This window comes from Anoplopoma fimbria, chromosome 3 (assembly GCF_027596085.1).
Source record: "Anoplopoma fimbria isolate UVic2021 breed Golden Eagle Sablefish chromosome 3, Afim_UVic_2022, whole genome shotgun sequence".
Classification (NCBI taxonomy): Eukaryota; Metazoa; Chordata; class Actinopteri; order Perciformes; family Anoplopomatidae; genus Anoplopoma; species Anoplopoma fimbria.
In genome coordinates, this window is record NC_072451.1 from 4,901,682 (window position 1) to 4,919,754 (window position 18,073).

At 41.4% G+C, this 18,073-nt stretch overlaps 1 protein-coding gene across 2 annotated transcripts in view; it reads left to right on the plus strand.

Annotated features, from left to right (window-relative positions):
* Positions 1-17,629, plus strand: part of lig1 (ligase I, DNA, ATP-dependent) — a 45,667-nt gene extending 28,038 nt beyond the window's left edge. For both annotated transcript variants that reach the window (XM_054596343.1, XM_054596344.1), the window contains exons 20-27: positions 2,231-2,302; positions 3,754-3,898; positions 4,490-4,572; positions 5,246-5,398; positions 9,618-9,671; positions 12,341-12,484; positions 13,780-13,872; positions 17,439-17,629. In XM_054596343.1, coding sequence (XP_054452318.1) covers positions 2,231-2,302; positions 3,754-3,898; positions 4,490-4,572; positions 5,246-5,398; positions 9,618-9,671; positions 12,341-12,484; positions 13,780-13,872; positions 17,439-17,513 — 819 coding nt within the window. In that variant the 3' untranslated portion in view covers positions 17,514-17,629. The remainder of the gene's footprint in view (positions 1-2,230; positions 2,303-3,753; positions 3,899-4,489; positions 4,573-5,245; positions 5,399-9,617; positions 9,672-12,340; positions 12,485-13,779; positions 13,873-17,438) is intronic.
* The last annotated feature ends 444 nt before the right edge of the window (positions 17,630-18,073 follow it).

Here is an 18,073-nt window from a genome sequence, read left to right on the forward strand (position 1 = left end):
TAACGGCCTCTTCCCATTAAACCAATCACATTAGAGCCAGACGGCGTCTCTTTGGCATCCTTGAAAATTAGTTAAAAAAAAAAAAAAAAAAAAAAGGAGAAATGACAGGGCCGGTATGGGGGGGGGGGGGGGACACACGATAATGGAAATGATTATCCTGATGACTTTTTATTTATTTTTTTGCTCGATACAGTTACTACCGCCGCTACGAGATCATGATTATTGGTAATGACGGTTTGATGCACAGACTGATTGTGCTGCCCCTTCGGCCGTTTCGTAACAGCATCTCCTCTTGTTTTGCTACCAAGAGCGTTTCTCGCTGAAATGAAATCTTTCAGATGAGCAGATGAAACCCGATACGGATTAATTAAACAACATTTATTGGCGGAGGGGAAAGTAACGAGCGAGTGGAAATGAGCAGAGGGAGAGACATCTTTTCAGGTTTTGAAGACTGCAAAGGTTTTTTATTGTAGACACTGGTAGTTTCATTTTGTTATCCTGATCACTTCCCTTTACAAGCTTTGGAATATCATAGCAAGTTCTGAAAGTTTCATTAAAGTAGTACATTAAGAGACCAAAGAGAACTCGGCCTAATGTAATGTATGTGTATAAAGCAGAGATTTGCTCAACATTAATGACAAACGGGCTGAACAAAAACTTTTTTTACGTAAGTATTCGTTTGTCCAGAGGCCCATTTCGACTGCATGAACTTTCCCCTGAAAGATCTTTCAGAGTCGGGTTTAAAGTAAAGTCAGGCTTTAATGTCAGCTTTACGTCTAAATCTTAAAGTAAACACGGAGAGAAAAAGAGTAGAGTAGAGTAGAGTAGAGTAGAGTAGAGTAGAGTAGAGTAGAGTAGAGTAGAGTAGAGTAGAGATAATAAGTTATTTTCTGATTGTGTCACAGTGATTACCTTCTCAGCACATTTTAATAACCAAGCCAACGCTCACACAACAGATAATTTACCGTGGAGACAGATGTTCTTTCTTTCATCCCTCTCTTCTACATTACGTTCATTAACGCCAACGCCCTCGGAGAACTGGAGACTAATTTGTCTAATCTTCGTATGTCTTCAGTCCGCGATTTGAAATGCAGACAGCGACGGGCTGAAGGAGCCTTTTTCGTTCCTTGAAAAGAAGTCTCGGGACTGGAAGTGATCAGGAACTTCTTGGTGGAAACGCAGCTGGGCTTTAGCTGTTGGGTTCGAAAGGATGAAAGTTTTGATAAAATGCTATCGAACCACTCAAAAATCTCTAGTTATGCTGCAGAAAAATGTATTGCTTTTGATTTGAAAGCTTTACAAATGTTTCCTGGTATTTACTAGCTCAGACAGGTCTTGCCCTGTGGAATTTTCTTGTCAACAGAGTGTCTGTTTACATTCAGTGTTGCACATCAAAGTACATCGCTTGTACTGCTGAGGTCTAAGAAACAAGTTGAGTGCATTTCTTTTCTTCTAAAACATTTTTGGGATCGTTTTGAAACCTGCATCGTTTACATCCATGTTTACTTTCTGCCAGTTCCCTTTTTAACGGCACGACCTGATTTAGTGAATCACTGGTTTGAAACTCTATTCTGCGAGGAAGCAAAAGGACTTAACACACAAACATGGAAATGGATTCGATGATTTAGCGGGTGCAGCCCAATCTCCGAACTCAATATTCAATCTGGCGTAGTTATGGAAAAGTCATGGAATGTTACATCGGGGGCCACAGGGGGAAACGGTGTAACGCGGCAGAGTGGAGAGACTGACGGGAGCAAACGAGTGTGGAATAAACAGGGTGAGGTGCGTGAGAGGTGAAGGCAGGAGATGGAGAAGCAGAAGAGGGTGAGTGGAGGGAGGAGTAATGACGCTGGAAGAGAAGGATGAACACCACGAGGAGGTGCGATGCTGTTAAAAGGTAGAGGGGAGGCGGGGTAGGATTTTTTTTTTTTTTTTTTTACTTTTAAGATGAGCAGGAGAAAAATCAAAGAGCTCTTTGTAACAAGTCCCAAGGTTGGATGTAGCGATTTGTGAATAAGATGCGTCTATTTGCATATTTCTGTCAGGGGAAAATTATATAAACAATGTGTGTGTTTGTGTGTGTTGTGTGTGTGTGTGTGTGTGTGTGTGTGTGTGTTTGTGTGTGTGTGTGTGTGTGTGTGTGTGTGTGTGTGTGTGTGTGTGTTGTGTGTGTGTGTGTGTGTGTGTGTGTGTGTGTGTGTGTGTGTTTGTTGTTGTTGCCTCCCTGCAGGACGTGGATGCCTCGGAGATCAAAGTCCAAGTGTGTGTGTACGCCTTTGACCTCCTCTATCTCAACGGCGAGGTAAGACCCGGTGCTGATGAGGGGAAATATTACCCAGAGATCCCTCCCAAACACTCCTGTCGTCATTGCAAACCTGTGTGTGTGTGTGTGTGTGTGTGTGTGTGTGTGTGTGTGTGTGTGTGTGTGTGTGTGTGTGTGTGTGTGTGTGTGTGTGTGTGTGTGTGTGTGTGTGTGTGTGTGTGTGTGTGTGTGTGTGTGTGCTTGTTTAATGTTTGGGAGCACGCCTGCGTGCTTGTCGCCCGCTGAGATGCCAACGACGTCCCTGAATGCCAATGATGGTGGTACTGGAGGCCGTGACCAGATCATGATTGTAACGCTCATTGTGATTCCAGCGGAGTGTGTCTGAGTCTGTGTGTGCGTGTTTGTGGGATTTAGAGTGTGTATGATTCCCAAACAAATGATACACACAATTTTTGTTTTAGGCTAATTTCCTAAAGTCAGCCGAGGGAAAATGCAAATCAGCCGATGTTTCCATCAGCCAATGCTCTACGAATATTCCCAAGTGGATGGAAAACAAAATTACAGAATTAAAAAGAGCACCAGTGACTCTGAAGTTGTGCCATTTCAATGCTGCCTCCCACCTAATGTGGCATTTATGTAAATGTTATGAATTCATTTCTCTCTGGATGCTTTTTTTTTTTTTTTTTTTTTTAAAAAGGCTGTTGCCCTTTTTTATTCATTCATCTATTTCTTTATTTTTGATTGGTTGTCTCTCCTTTCTATATGTTTTAACTGCCAACTCTATTGTTTGCCTGATAGGAACCCTCCATCAAACCATTAGGGGCTGTTAGCCAGACCAAGGTCATGTCCACGTTTAAAGACCAGAGGAGGTGTTATCTTAAATTTAGGGCTTTACCTAATGTCCCACCCAAAAAAAATCTTACATTCAAGGCTTTTATTTTGAAATGCACCAATACCACTTTTTTTCCAGACCAAATACAAAAAAATGTAGCGCTGCATTCAATGTAGATTTAGAATTTGAATGTCAACGTTGTGTATGAAGCTTCAAACTATTTTTTTCGGTGCCGCTTTAACAGATTTAAGGCAAAATGTAAATAATGATCCGATCCGTAAACGTGAAACAGTCTAAACTCTGAGTCGTTGATCCGTTTCACCCCAACACAAAACCGTGTGTGTGTGTGTGTGTGTGTGTGTGTGTGTGTGTGTGTGTGTGTGTGTGTGTGTGTGTGTGTGTGTGTGTGTGTGTGTGTGTGTGTGTGTGTGTGTTTGAGTCTGTATATGTGTGATTGTTGTGTGGGTTTGAACGTGTCCAATGCTGCAGGGACTGTGTATCTGTGAGTATACTATAAGACTGTGTGTGTGTGTGTGTGTTAGTTTGGTATTTCATCATTGTCACTACAATGCTCCAAGCTATGAAGAGGAAATGGTTGTAATGACACACAGTTTTGCCATTTGTAATGATTTGTTTGTGTGTGTGTGTGCGTGTGCAGTCCCTTGTGCGACAGCCGTTGTGTCGGCGTCGGGCTCTGCTGAAAGAAAGTTTCTCAGAAGTGGAGGGAGAGTTTGTGTTCGCCCGATCCATCGACTCCGACAACACAGACGCCATCGCAGAGTTCCTGGAGCAGTCTGTCCGAGGTGTGTGTGCGTTTATATGTGTGTGTGTGGGTGTATTCATGATTGTCTGTGTGTGAGACGCAGACTCTTATTTGTTTTCCCTCCTGCTGTCTCCTGTGCATCCTGAACCTTTTTTGTTTGTGGGTGGGTGTGTGGCATGCAAGTTTCATTTCATTTGTGCCCTCGCCTGCTTCCTTCATGTGTAAAGTGTGTGTGTGTGTTTGTGTGTAGCAGTAGTTGTCTGTGTCTGTGTTTGACCTGTATGTTGGTTGTATCGTTGTGTGTCTGCATCCTTGTGTGTGTGTTTTTGCAAAACAGAGACACAACTTGTGGGTGGTGTAATTGGGTTTTCTTGCGTTGTGTCTCCAGACTTTGTCTACCGTCACTCTTTGTGTCCTGAACATGTTTGTGTGTGTGGGTGTGTGTGTGTGTGTGGGTGTGTGTATGTGTGTGTGCACGTCTTAGATGGAGACAAAGACCTTCCATGTATCTGAAGGATAATCTGTTCATTTCCTTTCTGCACTACTAGAATCGTGTTTCGCTGTATTAATGTAATGTGTGTTTCGCTGTATTATTGTGTGTGTGTGTGTGTGTGTGTGTGTGTGTGTGTAGACTCCTGCGAGGGTCTGATGGTGAAGACTCTGGAGAAGGATGCCACCTATGAAATTGCCAAGCGCTCCCACAACTGGCTCAAGGTGTGTGTGACACGGTGTGAACTCGCCTACACTTTACACGCATGCACTGACTGTGTGTGTGTGTGTGTGTGTGTGTGTGTGTGTGACACAATTAAAAAGCATTTGTCCTCTTATGACACACATACATACAAGTTAGCACACATTTATGTATCTCTGTCTGACTAAATTTACTTAGTCAGACAAAAGTCCTTCTTCTGTCCTTCTCCTTCTTCTGTTTGTTTTTCAAAAGAAAAAGTACAGCAGCTTTTTTTTCTTTTTGTGGAAGAATTTGATCTTCATACAAACCAAACTGAAGGGTAAAAAATTCAGACTCTTCAAAAGGATAATAGAGAATGTCCGGTTTTAACATTTTTCATTCATGCCTTTTTCATATTTCTGGAGGACAAAAAAAGGGAATTCAGCCGGTCAACATTTTCAGTCTTATTCAACAACTCTTGACAGTTCACATTGTTAATAAATCGCATTCAATTGTGCCCTCTGGCATTTAATAAATCCAAAAAGATATGTGCTTTTTAAGAGTCAGAACTGAGATATTGAGATGCATTTTTCTGCTCTTAATAATGCATATAATCCCATTTGTTTATTGAGCTATATTCTGCTATAATGTACTGCATCCTTTGTTATGAAATATAAAGTTACGTCTCTCAACACGCTGCTGCGTTCTCTCCCTCAGCTGAAAAAGGACTACCTGGACGGCGTTGGGGACACGGTTGACCTGTGTGTGATCGGGGCCTACATGGGGAAAGGCAAGAGGACGGGCACCTACGGCGGCTTCCTGCTCGCCTGCTACGACGAGGACAACGAGGAGTTCCAGTCCATCTGCAAGGTGAGTGTCGGCACGGTGCACGTTTAACTGGTGGGCGACGATGCATCCAACACACGGTTTGTTACGTTACAGGACACGGGGAACATGGTTTGTGTCTCAGAGGAAAATGAGATCATTTTTGGGTGGTTTTACAGTTGTTTAGTTTCTCATTTGGATTTGCAGAAGACAGTCTCTTAAACAAACGATGTGTCTCTATAGAGTGCTGCAGGAATGAGGCTTAAAGTCTGAATTATGACACCGAGTTTCTTCACTTCCTGTTCCCTTGTGTCAAATTTAAATGTTTTCTTAATGTTTTTTTGATAGATAGATAGATGCTTGGAATAAATTCGGCGGTAAACACGAGCTTAAGAGATTTTAACGTTTTGTTCTATGATATGAAATATGTTCAGAAAGAGCCACAGAGCTTATTTTCTGCAATATTCCAAATTCCAATTGAAGAATCTCCTTGGCTTTTTGTCCAGGGAGCCAGTGGGATGCTAACTTTTGGGTTGGTCTACTAAAAAAAAAAAAAGACTCATCCCCGCAGCACTGAATTCAGGTTCTTCCGTACTCGCACTTGCTATTTTGAGTGCGTAAGTGCATTCACACTCACAAATATGGCGCCCGGATGATGTCAAGAAGTTAGTTTGTGGAACGGTGGACACTTTTCACACTCAATGGTCGCCATATTGACTGCAAAGTGGAAGAGGAACCACTAGACATGTGAGAGTCTAGTGGGGAAACGGGGAGTACATACAAGCAAGTAAAATAAAAAAGCGTTGATTTTTATTCAGTTTTAATACAACTGTCAAAGAAGCAGTTCCATGTTATGATCTTCATTTAGGGAAAGTACACAGCAGCTGATTTCGATTTGGGACACTCACGGTCATATGTATTCATGCAATAGGCAAGTAAATCCAGTGTACACGTTGTACTGCATGGACGTGTACTAACGGACGAGTCCAGATTGAGACACAGCAAAAGTGAACTTTTTACCCAGCAGACATTCACACAAGAATAAGAATGTCTAGCTGACTATATCTTTTCATTTCTTCATTGTTCACTTAATATATTTAAAATAACTTATAGTTTAAATAACTTCATCAGACCAGACACATTCTTTCTTGTGGCCTTCACCAAGGTAGAGTTGTTGTATATAATACAAGTGTTTTTCTCTTTTCTATGCAATTTCATTCTCTGGAAACCACAGAATCATTCAGACAGACGGGTTGCTTCGAATGAATTATAAATTCAGTGTATTTCAGTGGTAGGATGTGACTTGGACTGTAGCTTTTGGACAAAGGTGTGCTTCACTGTGCCTGCATTGGTGTCATAGATAAACATTATCAATATTCTCTTTATTTTATGAGGGGGAATAGTGCACAAACAAACGTGTTGACTGTCCAGCGTCTATCGGCACCAAAGAACCCGAATGAAACATCTCCAAGGAAACCGTTCCCATATTTCTGGCCCGGACATGTATGTCAATATTTTCAGGCGGCACTTGAATCCTGAAGTTCAAAATGTTAATATAAGTTATTTACTTTTGCCCTCTGGCAATTTATGTTTTTTAAACATGTAACCTTTGGGAGGCGAGACCAATCTTCAGCTCCGAGACGGCCTCTTTTAAACATATTTAATGTTCCGTTGCACCTCTGGCGTTTTTTTGTCAACTCGCTTGTTCTCCTGTGTGTAATGAGCTTTTCAGATCTCTTTGTTAAGGAGTTAGATAGCGTTGAGTGTTTTCTGTTTACGTGTGTGTGCTGCGGGGTGTTGTTGTGTGTGTGTGTGTGTGTGTGTGTGTGTGGTTGCTCTGCAGTTTGTGTGAGCGCTTTTGAACTGTCACTTTTCCCCTCAAATCTTGAGTCTGAGGAAAATCTTTATATGTCTACAAGTTTGTGTGTGAAGGCGTGACTGGGTGCATCTTAGGATAAGTGGTAAGCGTGTTTATGAGAATGCGTGACCACTACAGTGTGTGTGTGTGTGTGCGTGTGTGTGTGCGTGTGTGTGAGAGATAGTAAGAGCGTGAACAAGCTGGAGTCTGACTTCACCACAGAGCAGAAATTCTGTCTCTTCTTTCTCCTCTATCTCCGTTTTTTTCACTCTGACTTTTACGTCTTTATCCGTGGAAAGGGGATTTAGTGAGTGCACACACACTTTTTTTTTTTTCTTTTCCCTTTCATGTACTTACACACATTCACACCTGGGAGCTCGGCGGTACAACCACAGCGTTCTGCGGTCGGCCACTGAGCAGGTGGAGCCGGTGGAAGGGAAAGCGTCCGTCGGATTGGCGCGCTGCCTTTTCAGGCGCTGCTGGTTGACTTTTCCCTTTTTTTTTTTTATAAATAGAACCTCGTTGGAGGACGTCTTCACACTTTAGATGATGACGATCCTGTATAAGTGAGGCGGAGGATGGATGTTGTGCTTAAAGAACACAACAGAAGACATTGCTTGCTGTGTTTGATGAAGAGCTCCTGCCTTTTGTCTGTTAATGATTTTCATCTCCCTTTGCTTGCACAGCTGCTTGTTTCAGTGTTTTCAGAGTATTTTGGGGTTTTTTTTAACAGTTGCTGACTGAGCTGCACACTGGAAGCACTGGGGGTCAAGCGTTCTGACCTGGTGCGTCCACTCATTATTTTAGTCTCACATTTCAGCTCATATCCTGGCCCCATTAAGAGTCTTTCTTATCTAATCTCAGTTATGTTTGGAGAACTTGGCAGTTACACTTTGTGCTTTTCTTAAAGTTTTGTTGCTGCATCTCCTCCCCCATACACAGCAACTTTAGTAATATCTAAAAAAGTACATAGAGGCCTGCAGTCTTCAAAAATAACAGCCAAAATCTGTTCTTTTCATAATGAAGTCACAGACATGTAGCACACAGTCTCTGCTTTCTTTTTCTCTTTTCACTTTTCAATGTCAGTCATACAAAAAAAAGGCAGAAAGAAAAGCACAATCTCGTTGTCCTTGACACGGTAAACCTGATCAGCCCTCGCTTTGAAAGGCTCCGCTTTAGCTAAAAAGCAGAATTTAAACCACATTTCCCTTTTTTCCCCCCCCAGAAAGTAATTTCAACTTGTACGTCCTGCTGAAGTGTCCTTGAGCGAGACTCGCATCCTCAGCAGATCCTCCAGCAGAAAGCGCTGCTGCGAGGTTCGCTCACAGTTCACGCAGAATAAGAGGGAATACCAATAAAACCAAAAAGACAATTGGATTACGGTGCCAGCAACAGCTTGTTATTTGGACTCCCACCATTACTTTACTGCTTATTGTAGTCAGTGTGCTCAGGTTTCTCCGGAGTCATAAAAGTCTCATGGACTCACAAATGGCTCGTATATGGCTGTTATTGGTAGTGGCGTTGTATTAAAGACAGTGGAAGAAGCTGAAACAACGGATTAAGTCCCAGTCACTTCAGCTAAACGTACTATATTTATTATCTTTGCAATATTTTACAATCTCACATATAAATCCAGACTAATCTTGTTCTGCCTTTTTTTTTATTTTATTTTTTAAATGCCAAGTTTCCCAGCGTGAGTATCTGCTAATGTGTCTCCACCCATCTCTGTGAAAGCATTAAGGCATAAATGAGTCGGAGCAACAGGCTAGTACGAGTTTTTGTTTAAAAAGATGAAAAATAACGAAAAGCATAAACCTGTGAATCAGAGGCTCAACACAAAACGTGCCATGTCAGCCACTCAAATACAAAGTACATTTAATGGATAATGTTTTTTGTAGAATTGCATCAGAGTTGGTGTTTGCAGAGGACTTTACCTGGTGGAGGATTAAACCGAACGCATTACGGTTCCACTGTCGAATGAGACGCCTCTAAACCTTGTTGTGCTGACGGCAGCCTTGGGGAACGTAAACCGTCTGGTGGACACCTGCAGAAAAACCCCTTTATAGTTTACACCTGTGAGCAGAAAAAGGCTATATTTGCATGATGCAGCGGCCTGTTTTCTCCCCCTCTCTGTTCGTGTCAGCCCGTTGGGTGATTGTCGTGTCTCAGCGGGCTCAGGCCTTTTGAGAGGTGACATGACGCTTCAGGCAAAGAACGGAGACGTGATTCGGGGGGGGGTTGGGAGGGATTTGCTTGCTGTGTTCTGCTGCTCGCTGCCAAATGTCTGCTGTTTCACTGTGAGGGAGTATGTGTTTATATCCAAGTGTGTGTGTGTGTGTGTGTGTGTGTGTGTGTGTGTGTGTGTGTGTGTGTGCGTCTTATCTCATCTCCTTTCGTCTCTTCCAGATCGGGACAGGCTTCAAGGATGAAGATCTGGAGCAGCATTACAAGTTCTTAAAGGTAATGCGACACAGCGAGCACTAACCTGCTCGGTAGGAATCACATCTCGACACTTGTTTTTCCCACGTCGATGCCTCTGCATATTTTTTTAAAATTCAGAACCCGGGGCTTTAAACATTCAGCAGCTACAGGTTCTTCATTTTTTTGGGGGGAAACAGATTCAGAGTCAATTTTGAGGCTAAAAGAGACAAGAACGAGTGTGGCTTGAGGTCCCGTTTCATTCCCTCATTAGATTCTTCACTCAATCCAACTTTACAGATCTAAATGGAGACTTTCATGCCAGAATTGAGATGGACAGTGTGCAAAAGCACTTCTGAAATACAACTCAAATACTGCAATCATTTATTAAGCGATGCCTCCAGGTACCTTTTTGAATTACCAAGATGAGATAAGTGGTAAAAAATAAGCTCAGGTATTACAGACTTCATAAAGTGCTTGTTTCACCAATAACAAAAAAATAAATAAAAAAAATTCTGCATTTGGAGTAACTGTGCAGGCGTGCTCTGAAGTTTGGTAATGAATTGCTTTTTCAATTTACATTTGAAGAGGTTCGTTCCAGAGCAGCAGAGCAGCAGCAGCAGTTGAAGAAATTGACAACTGCTCCCTGAAAATGATAGCTGTTTGTGAGAGTCAGAATTCATTTGAGTGCTCGTGTTGACTTTTATCAGCTAAATTTAGACACGCTTTTGCAGAAATAAAGAGCCGAGGGGTGGCTTTTCTTTTTTTTTTTTAATGCAGTCATCTGTTTAGGAAAGCAGCTAATAGTGAGACTGTTTTCACTCTACGCTGCTACACGCTGGGGTGCTGTGGAGTGGAATAACCTTAAAGTAATATTTCAAAGGTTAAGGGTTTGGACTCAGTGGTACAAACTGCTGCACGGTGCAGAATCACAGTGAAACAGTGATTGAGAAGGTGGTGTAACCCTTTTTGTTTTTTCTCTCTCTCTCTCTCTCTCCCCCGGACCAATACAGCCAGTTCTGTAGTGCTTTGTAATGAGGCCCCTCCATCTGAAAGTGATGGATGGTGAATTAAGGCGAGCTGCCGGTGTGGCCGTGTTGCTTGGGTTGCAGAGCTGCAGGCCAACGGGAGTCCAGACACGGAGACGATTGACTCTGTTCACGCTCCTCTGGGTGGCGAGCTGCTGCGCTGGACTCACTGAGCCCCCCCCCCCCCCTTTACTCCCCCTTTTCGTTCTCACCTTGTGTGACATTTTTCACTATTTACCGACTTTGCAAAGACCAAACTATTAATCAAGAAAGTAATCAGCACATAATAATCAGCAGCCCTAAACTAAACCTCACTTATTCAGAGGAACACGGGGTGAATAATTCATATAAATATTCCTTTAAAGGACTTCTACGGAGGGATTTGCTCTTGATGCTACAAAAACCTCCAGTTTATCCACTAAACCTGAACTCAAACTTTTTTTTTTTAGCTTGCCACACCATTAATGCTGCACAGTCTGCAAAAAAAAATCTGTGCATTTCCCGCAGCAGCAACACCTGTAATTGATTATAATTACTCCCCTTCTTGAATAGGTGTCTTTTACATATGGCCCCAGGACGGATGCTTCAGCGCTCGGAGGTGTAAATGACACAAATATCTGCATCTAAGTGAGATTCCTCCTGCTCATTATACTGAGCTAGGAGGTGGGAGTTTATAACCATCAAGACTATATTTCAGCTGGTGCCCAAACCTGTCAGATAAACTATAATATAGGTGTATCGCTAACCGGTGTCGATCAGCAGAGATGTTTTATAAGACTCTACGCGGCTACCGGCTGGCTCATTGTAATTCACTCTGTATGAGAGAGTCACTTGAATGCCTACAGTATAAATAATGTGTGAGAGTAAAACCAGCACCGCCGCTGCTGCTGCTGCTGGAGCTGGAGCCCTCTTTTTCCCAGCATTACTTAACTATGACCCAGTTCTGTGGACACTGCTGCAGTCTGGTGAACGCTGCACCGTTTCGCATTAGTTGAAATGTTTTGGGGGTTTTTTATGCCAAAAAAAACAGGACGGGTATCATTTTGTAAATGTGTGACACCTACGCTGACAGAATGATCGCTTGTGTTAAATATTGTAGAAGCTGACAGTTGTCTCAGGAACAGTTTGGTGGAGGGGTTGATGCTTGATCTCAGCTGCAATGTTATTCATACTTTTTTGTTATTTTTATTATTATGCTAAGAGGCGAATATCCGGCGACAAAAGCGAGCATATCAAGGTGTTTTCTGAACAACTAAGTATTTCATGTAGGTGTATGATAATGTGGTTTTGGAAATCACCCTCTCATGTCGGCCCTCAGGCAAACGGGTATCATCTGAAATGTGAGCGTCTCTTGGGAAGCGATTGTGAGGCAGCGATAGGATTCAGCAGGGCGACCAAAACCGCTCTGCCACTGTGTCTTTATCAAGTTCTCTGTGAACACATTGCACATATATATATATATTTATTTTATTTTATTTATAAAAAAAAATTACATTGTGCAAGCCTTTATGTATTTACAGTGTTTATACTAAGTGTTTTTATGTTGTCATTTCATTATAAATAGAATATTTAAGTTTTGTGACATCATCTGAGGCTCTGTGAACTCGTTTATTTGTCACAATAAACATTTAATTACATTCCTAATGAAACAAACGGTCATTATCTGTTCATTCTTTCCTTTAGGAGCACATTCTGCCTAAACCCCGCGCCTACTACCGCATCGACCAATCAGCAGAGCCCGACGTGTGGCTGGACGCCGTGCAGGTTTGGGAGGTGAAGTGCGCCGACCTGTCGCTGTCGCCCATCTACAAGGCCGCCATGGGATTGGTCAGTTCAGCGTGTTTGTCTCCCCCCCCCCCCCCAACCACCACAATGTGTCTCCGCTGATAAATTCTGCTGGTTACGGTCTGTCGCCGACAATGAAAAGTCACAATTAGCGCCTCTTAATTGAGTTATTAAAAATGTTGTAAAAGATGCCGGATTTAATGGAACAGATTCCTGTTTATTACCCGCTGCACATTACAGTCACAGTCCCACAGTGCTCATAAAGGGTTTCCCATAACATTAACCGTTTTCAACTCTCATTTTCACCATAGTAGAAGCAGAAGGCCACCGAGATCGATGGATTCTATCAATCTGACAACATTCGTGGGAAGAAACGCAAACATTTTTGCACATTTTCTACTGTACTTAGTTATAGAATATCATAGACTTTGTTTTTAAACACTGGGATTTTGAGATAAGTGGACGAGTTGTAAGCAAACAGATCAATGCTAAGCGGATTAGTAGTATCTACTATTTGCACATTGTGAACCACCAGGTTAGTTTTGACAGGTCATTTGTCAGATTACTCTACAGCTTTAAACCTCATGTCTTTATATATTTTTCCTCCAATAGTTGATGGAAACAATGTGTAAACAAGAAAAGAAATGACTCCAAAAGGGAAACGTTTAATGGGGAAATGTCAGTAGCACTTTTGTGAGACATCCGCTTCCAATCATCGCCACCATTTTCTCAGTGTGTTTCCACAATTATACCAAACAATTCACAATTGATCACAATTCTTACATCGGTCCCCACTGCTTAAGTGGGGACCGATGTTATTTGTTGGTTATGAGTCAGTTTTCAACCCACAGCTGCTGCCAGTTACATCTAAAGCTTGATAACGCTTCACTGATTAGTTTGATTATTATCGTTCTGTAGAGAGCTATTATTATTTGACACCACAAGAATTCTAATAAGGTGTATTTTAGTTCTAGATAACAAATAACCCATCGAAAATCTTAATTGCAATTCTTTACATTCAGCATTTTTTCCCACAGGTTAATAAAAAATAAAAAAAAGGTATATGTGCAATTCATCCATATTTAAATGTAATTAGAGAATTTGAGAGGCGGCAGATTGAACTAAAACAAGAGATTAAAATTAATTCATTTAAAAAAAACTAAACAAAGGATTCAACCTTTTGATGTTTTCAACTAGTCGGGGTTTAAAGCTTTCAGAACATAAAATCAAAAACACAATTACAATTTACAGCACAGTACAATAAACGAAAAGAAGAAAGGCTCACATGCGTCGGTGGTTGTTTTTCCGTCACTGACTGTCGTTCTGTTTGCCCTCAGGTGGATCCAGAAAAGGGCATTTCTCTGAGGTTTCCCCGCTTCCTTCGGATCAGAGACGACAAGAAGCCTGAGGACGCCACGACTGGAGCTCAGGTACATCAGATAACCTGTACTGAAATGAAAATGAACAGTGCAGGGAAGTGTCGAATGATGTCAGACACGTTTCAAGCGTCAAAAATGGTTTTCAAAAGCGTCAGGAGGTCAAAGAGGTCGGCCTTGGTCAAGGTATACATGACTGTAAACTAGGCTAGCTGCAGCGTTACATGTGTACGGGCGTCCAGACAGTCGGGTCTATTTGTCTTTTAAATAGAAATAAAACCAATTGAGTTATTTATTTTTTAATAAGCGCCCACGTTCATCAAATTATAGAGCTGATTTGTAATATACTTAGCGAGTTATCAGGATCACTTAATTGACCAACAAGACGACGGTGGAGGATTTTGTGTCAAAGCAAAAACCTAAAGCGCCTTTTTGGCAGTATTTTGGATTTAAAGGAAAAGATAAATGGGGATAATGAGGCAATCTGTAATATTTAGGTATGAAGGCGTCTGGAGGGCGGTAAAAAAACAAACTGTGACACAGGTGGAAACCTGCAGCCCTGTAGGGAAGACTCACCCACACACAGATAAAGATCAGAGCACTCTGCAGATGTTGAGTATCTTTTACCTGTAACATCGGTGTTGACATAAGTTTATTAAGCGGAAAATGGGGGTGAAGGTGTGAGAATGTTGCTCACTGTGTCATCCCTTCTGTAAACACGAAGAAATTCAATTTTCTGTTTCTTTGACCGTGTTGCTTTTGAAGTGCAATGTAGAGACGGGGCATCAACCTCATCACGGTCACCTCACAGGAGCCGATGAATAGCACCGCAAGGATGAGCCTTTTGAATAGTTTTACCAATATATATAGCCTATTATAGATTTATATCTATATATATCAATATATATATCTATATATCTATATATATCTATATATAGATATATATATAAAAAAAGAAAAAAAAAGCTCATCCTTGCGGTGCTATTCATCCTTGAAATTTTACAGGACGGCTCCTGTGAGGTGACCGTGATGAGGTTGATGCCCCGTCTCTACATTGCACTTCAAAAGCTATATATATATATATATATATATATATATATATATATATACTGGCATTGATTCATGTAGAGGTCTCCCACTGCACGGTGAGCAAAGCTATATAACAGTCAGGTAAAGCAGCACCTCTGGAGTTCAGTGTTGGGGAGTCTGGGTAATATATTGTGCAGAAGCAAAAGCAGTGAATTATACAGTCCAGTAGAGATATGCAGGTCAGCTGAACCTTCACCTGAACACACACAAACTCTACCATCCAACCACGAACACATCTGTGATTCTGTTCCACATAAAGCTTTCATTTCCCCGGGCGTCTCTGACTATAGCGCTGTAAATGAACAAACGCCACCTCTGGCACGGCGACGATACGTTTTTTACCAAAGACATACATTTAGTTGAAATGATTTAAGATGTTGTTTTCTTTTATTTGCTCCTCAATAACCTGCCTACTGACCTACTAGCACATCATTTTTTAATGATCCAACCCAAACCAACCTGAATTACAAGTGAATGCACACATCACTATGTTGTTGTTGTTTATGATATGAAACACTGCATACAAACTTAACTGGATGTAACAAAGACGTCACAGGAACCAATACTTTTCTAAAAAAACAGATTTTACTTGTTTTTCTACAGTACCACTGGTATCGTTGGTACAGGGGGGAAAAGGCCTCAGGACTAATGGCATCACATTGTCTAGAGATGATAAAAACATTTCCCTGATAATGCGACACTGTAGAAATTGCAAGATGGTGAGCTGGTAACGTGCTTGGATAGATAACGGAGCGAACCGCTGATGTTAACGGAGGTTGCATTGAGTTACGTTGTGATGCGTTCAAGATATATTAAGTAAAAAATAGTGTTGAGCAAAGGTAAATCATATGTTTTATCATAAAGTGTCTAAATCTAATCTTTAAAATGTAATTATTGGCGAGTGACTTGAGGCAGATCATCAGGTATTAAGGGTACATTTGCAGAGAACCAGCATGCAAACGTTAATAAAGGAGTTTAAAGTAAATAGGGTTTATTGTTTTGTTGTTTTTACCCTGGTTTTGATATGGGTATTGGTAATAGTGGAACCTCACTTGTATTGGTATCGACTACTACATGTCTGGTTTGTACATGTTAATGGTTCTAAATCAGTCAAGTAACAAAATAATAACTATTAATCTGCTTTTAAGAATAGACGATAAATAGTTTGGCTTGTTTTCTTTCTACCAACAGTTCAAAAGCCAAATTTGTGTCATTTTCAATAATGTAAGAGAAGAAAGCGCAATACTACACTAGAGAATCTCAAACCAACAAATGTGTTTATGTTTTACCTTTGGGGAAAATACTTCAATTATTGAAAGCTTATCATAACAGCTGCTGGTGAACTTTATATCTTTATATCGTTCATCTACACGATTCAGTAAAAGTTTCGATACATTTGCTGGTTCCAGTTCCTTTATTATTGTAAATTAAATATTAGTGTTTTTTTTGCTTTGCTTTGCATAAAAGCTGATCACCTCAAATTCTGTTAAGTTGGGATGGGCATTCAATTATAAGATGGTGTTGGGCGTTTAATGCAACAGTAACAGTAATCTGTGTATGCCAGTGTCCAAATGTTTAGTGGCAAAAAGTCATAAATATTAATATATTAAAAAAATAAAGCAGTTACACAAACCAGACAAAAAGCAGCAAACGTTAAGCTTTGATTTGTAGACGTTTTCAATGTCCATCACTTTGTCTACTTGTTTGATTCTCTACTCAAAACGTTGAGACGTATTCCCCAGCATCCAGAGTACCAAACCCTGACTGACAACCGAACCCAGATATCACGCAACTCTTCCTCATTGTTGTGTAACGGCACCTGGAAATCCAGATATATATATACATTTTTTCTACCAGGGCCTAAACAGGTGTAACATTTTCTTTTTTTATAAGGTCTGAATCATATTATAATGTCATTTTTTTACTGACTGGAATAAACAACCATCTGCTAACTGTGGAGTCGAGAGTTTGGGTTGGAACATCAGCTGCATCCAAATGATGCTTCTATCAGTTGTGATCTGACGGGATGCACACACTTCTCACTTTCTGGGATTTAGCAGACAGTTTAGAAAAAAAAGAAGAAACTGTGAGTGAGCCTGAACAGTTCTGACTCCGGCTGAGAATAAATGCTTTACCTTTTCTCCTCTTGTCATTGTTTATTCCTCCTCGCTGTGCCGCCCTGCTGCACTGGTACTGATGCCGCGGATTCTGGGTGGAACCCGCTTACCCACACATTACTCATTGTCCCGACCTCCTCCCCCTCCTTTCGCTTTCGAAAACCCCGATGAGCTCAAGTGAACACAACACCCGTCTCCCAGTCAGCAGCTGGGAGTCCCTGACTTCAAAGCTGCAGATATGAATAATCAAACTGTTATTTTTAGCTTCCTCTCCTAATGTTACTGACCTGACTTTATGATCTTCTCCCCCCTTCCTCTCCTGCCTTCTCCCTCTTCTCATGCAAACGCTTTTTGCCCTCCTACGTTCTCTCTCTCTCTCTCTTTTCCTCTCGCTCTCTGTCCATCTCTCTGCAGATTGCTGATTTGTACAAGAAGCAGCAGCAGATTCAGAATCAGGGGGAGAAAAACGACCCGGAGGACTACTACTGATCATCTGTGGTCGTCGGCCGTGAATGTTGAATAACTGGCAATTTCAAAAATAATTGTAAATAGCTTCTTTTCTTTCTGTAATGTCGAATGAAAATAAAGGCTCTGGCCCGTTTTAAGCACCCTGTCGTTTGAGTTTATTGACTTATCAAAGCTGCTACTTTTTTCAGAGGCAAAAGAAATAAATGCGTAAACATCTCTTCACATACTGTGCACATAAATTGAAAAAAAAAAAACCACATCGACTCAGCAGTTTAGAGCACACCTGCTGGTAATGGATCCCTATCAAAAAATTTTGCTGTGCAAAAAAAAAAAAAAAAAAAAAAAAAAGGCCAAGCAAAAACTCTAAATGTATGGGTGGCATACCAATGTTTTCAACCCGGGCCCACCATTCATGCTCGAGCACTCAAAAAGGGAGGCAGCAAAGTGTTTCGGCGTGTGTGCGGTAATAAGAGGACAAGCCAAGGAGATTGCCGGCTGCCCCCCCCCGAAAAACGTTATTAGAAGTAGGAAAAGACGCTGGAGCTGACAGTTGCTCAAGCAGCAGGACAAAGGAGAAGCAC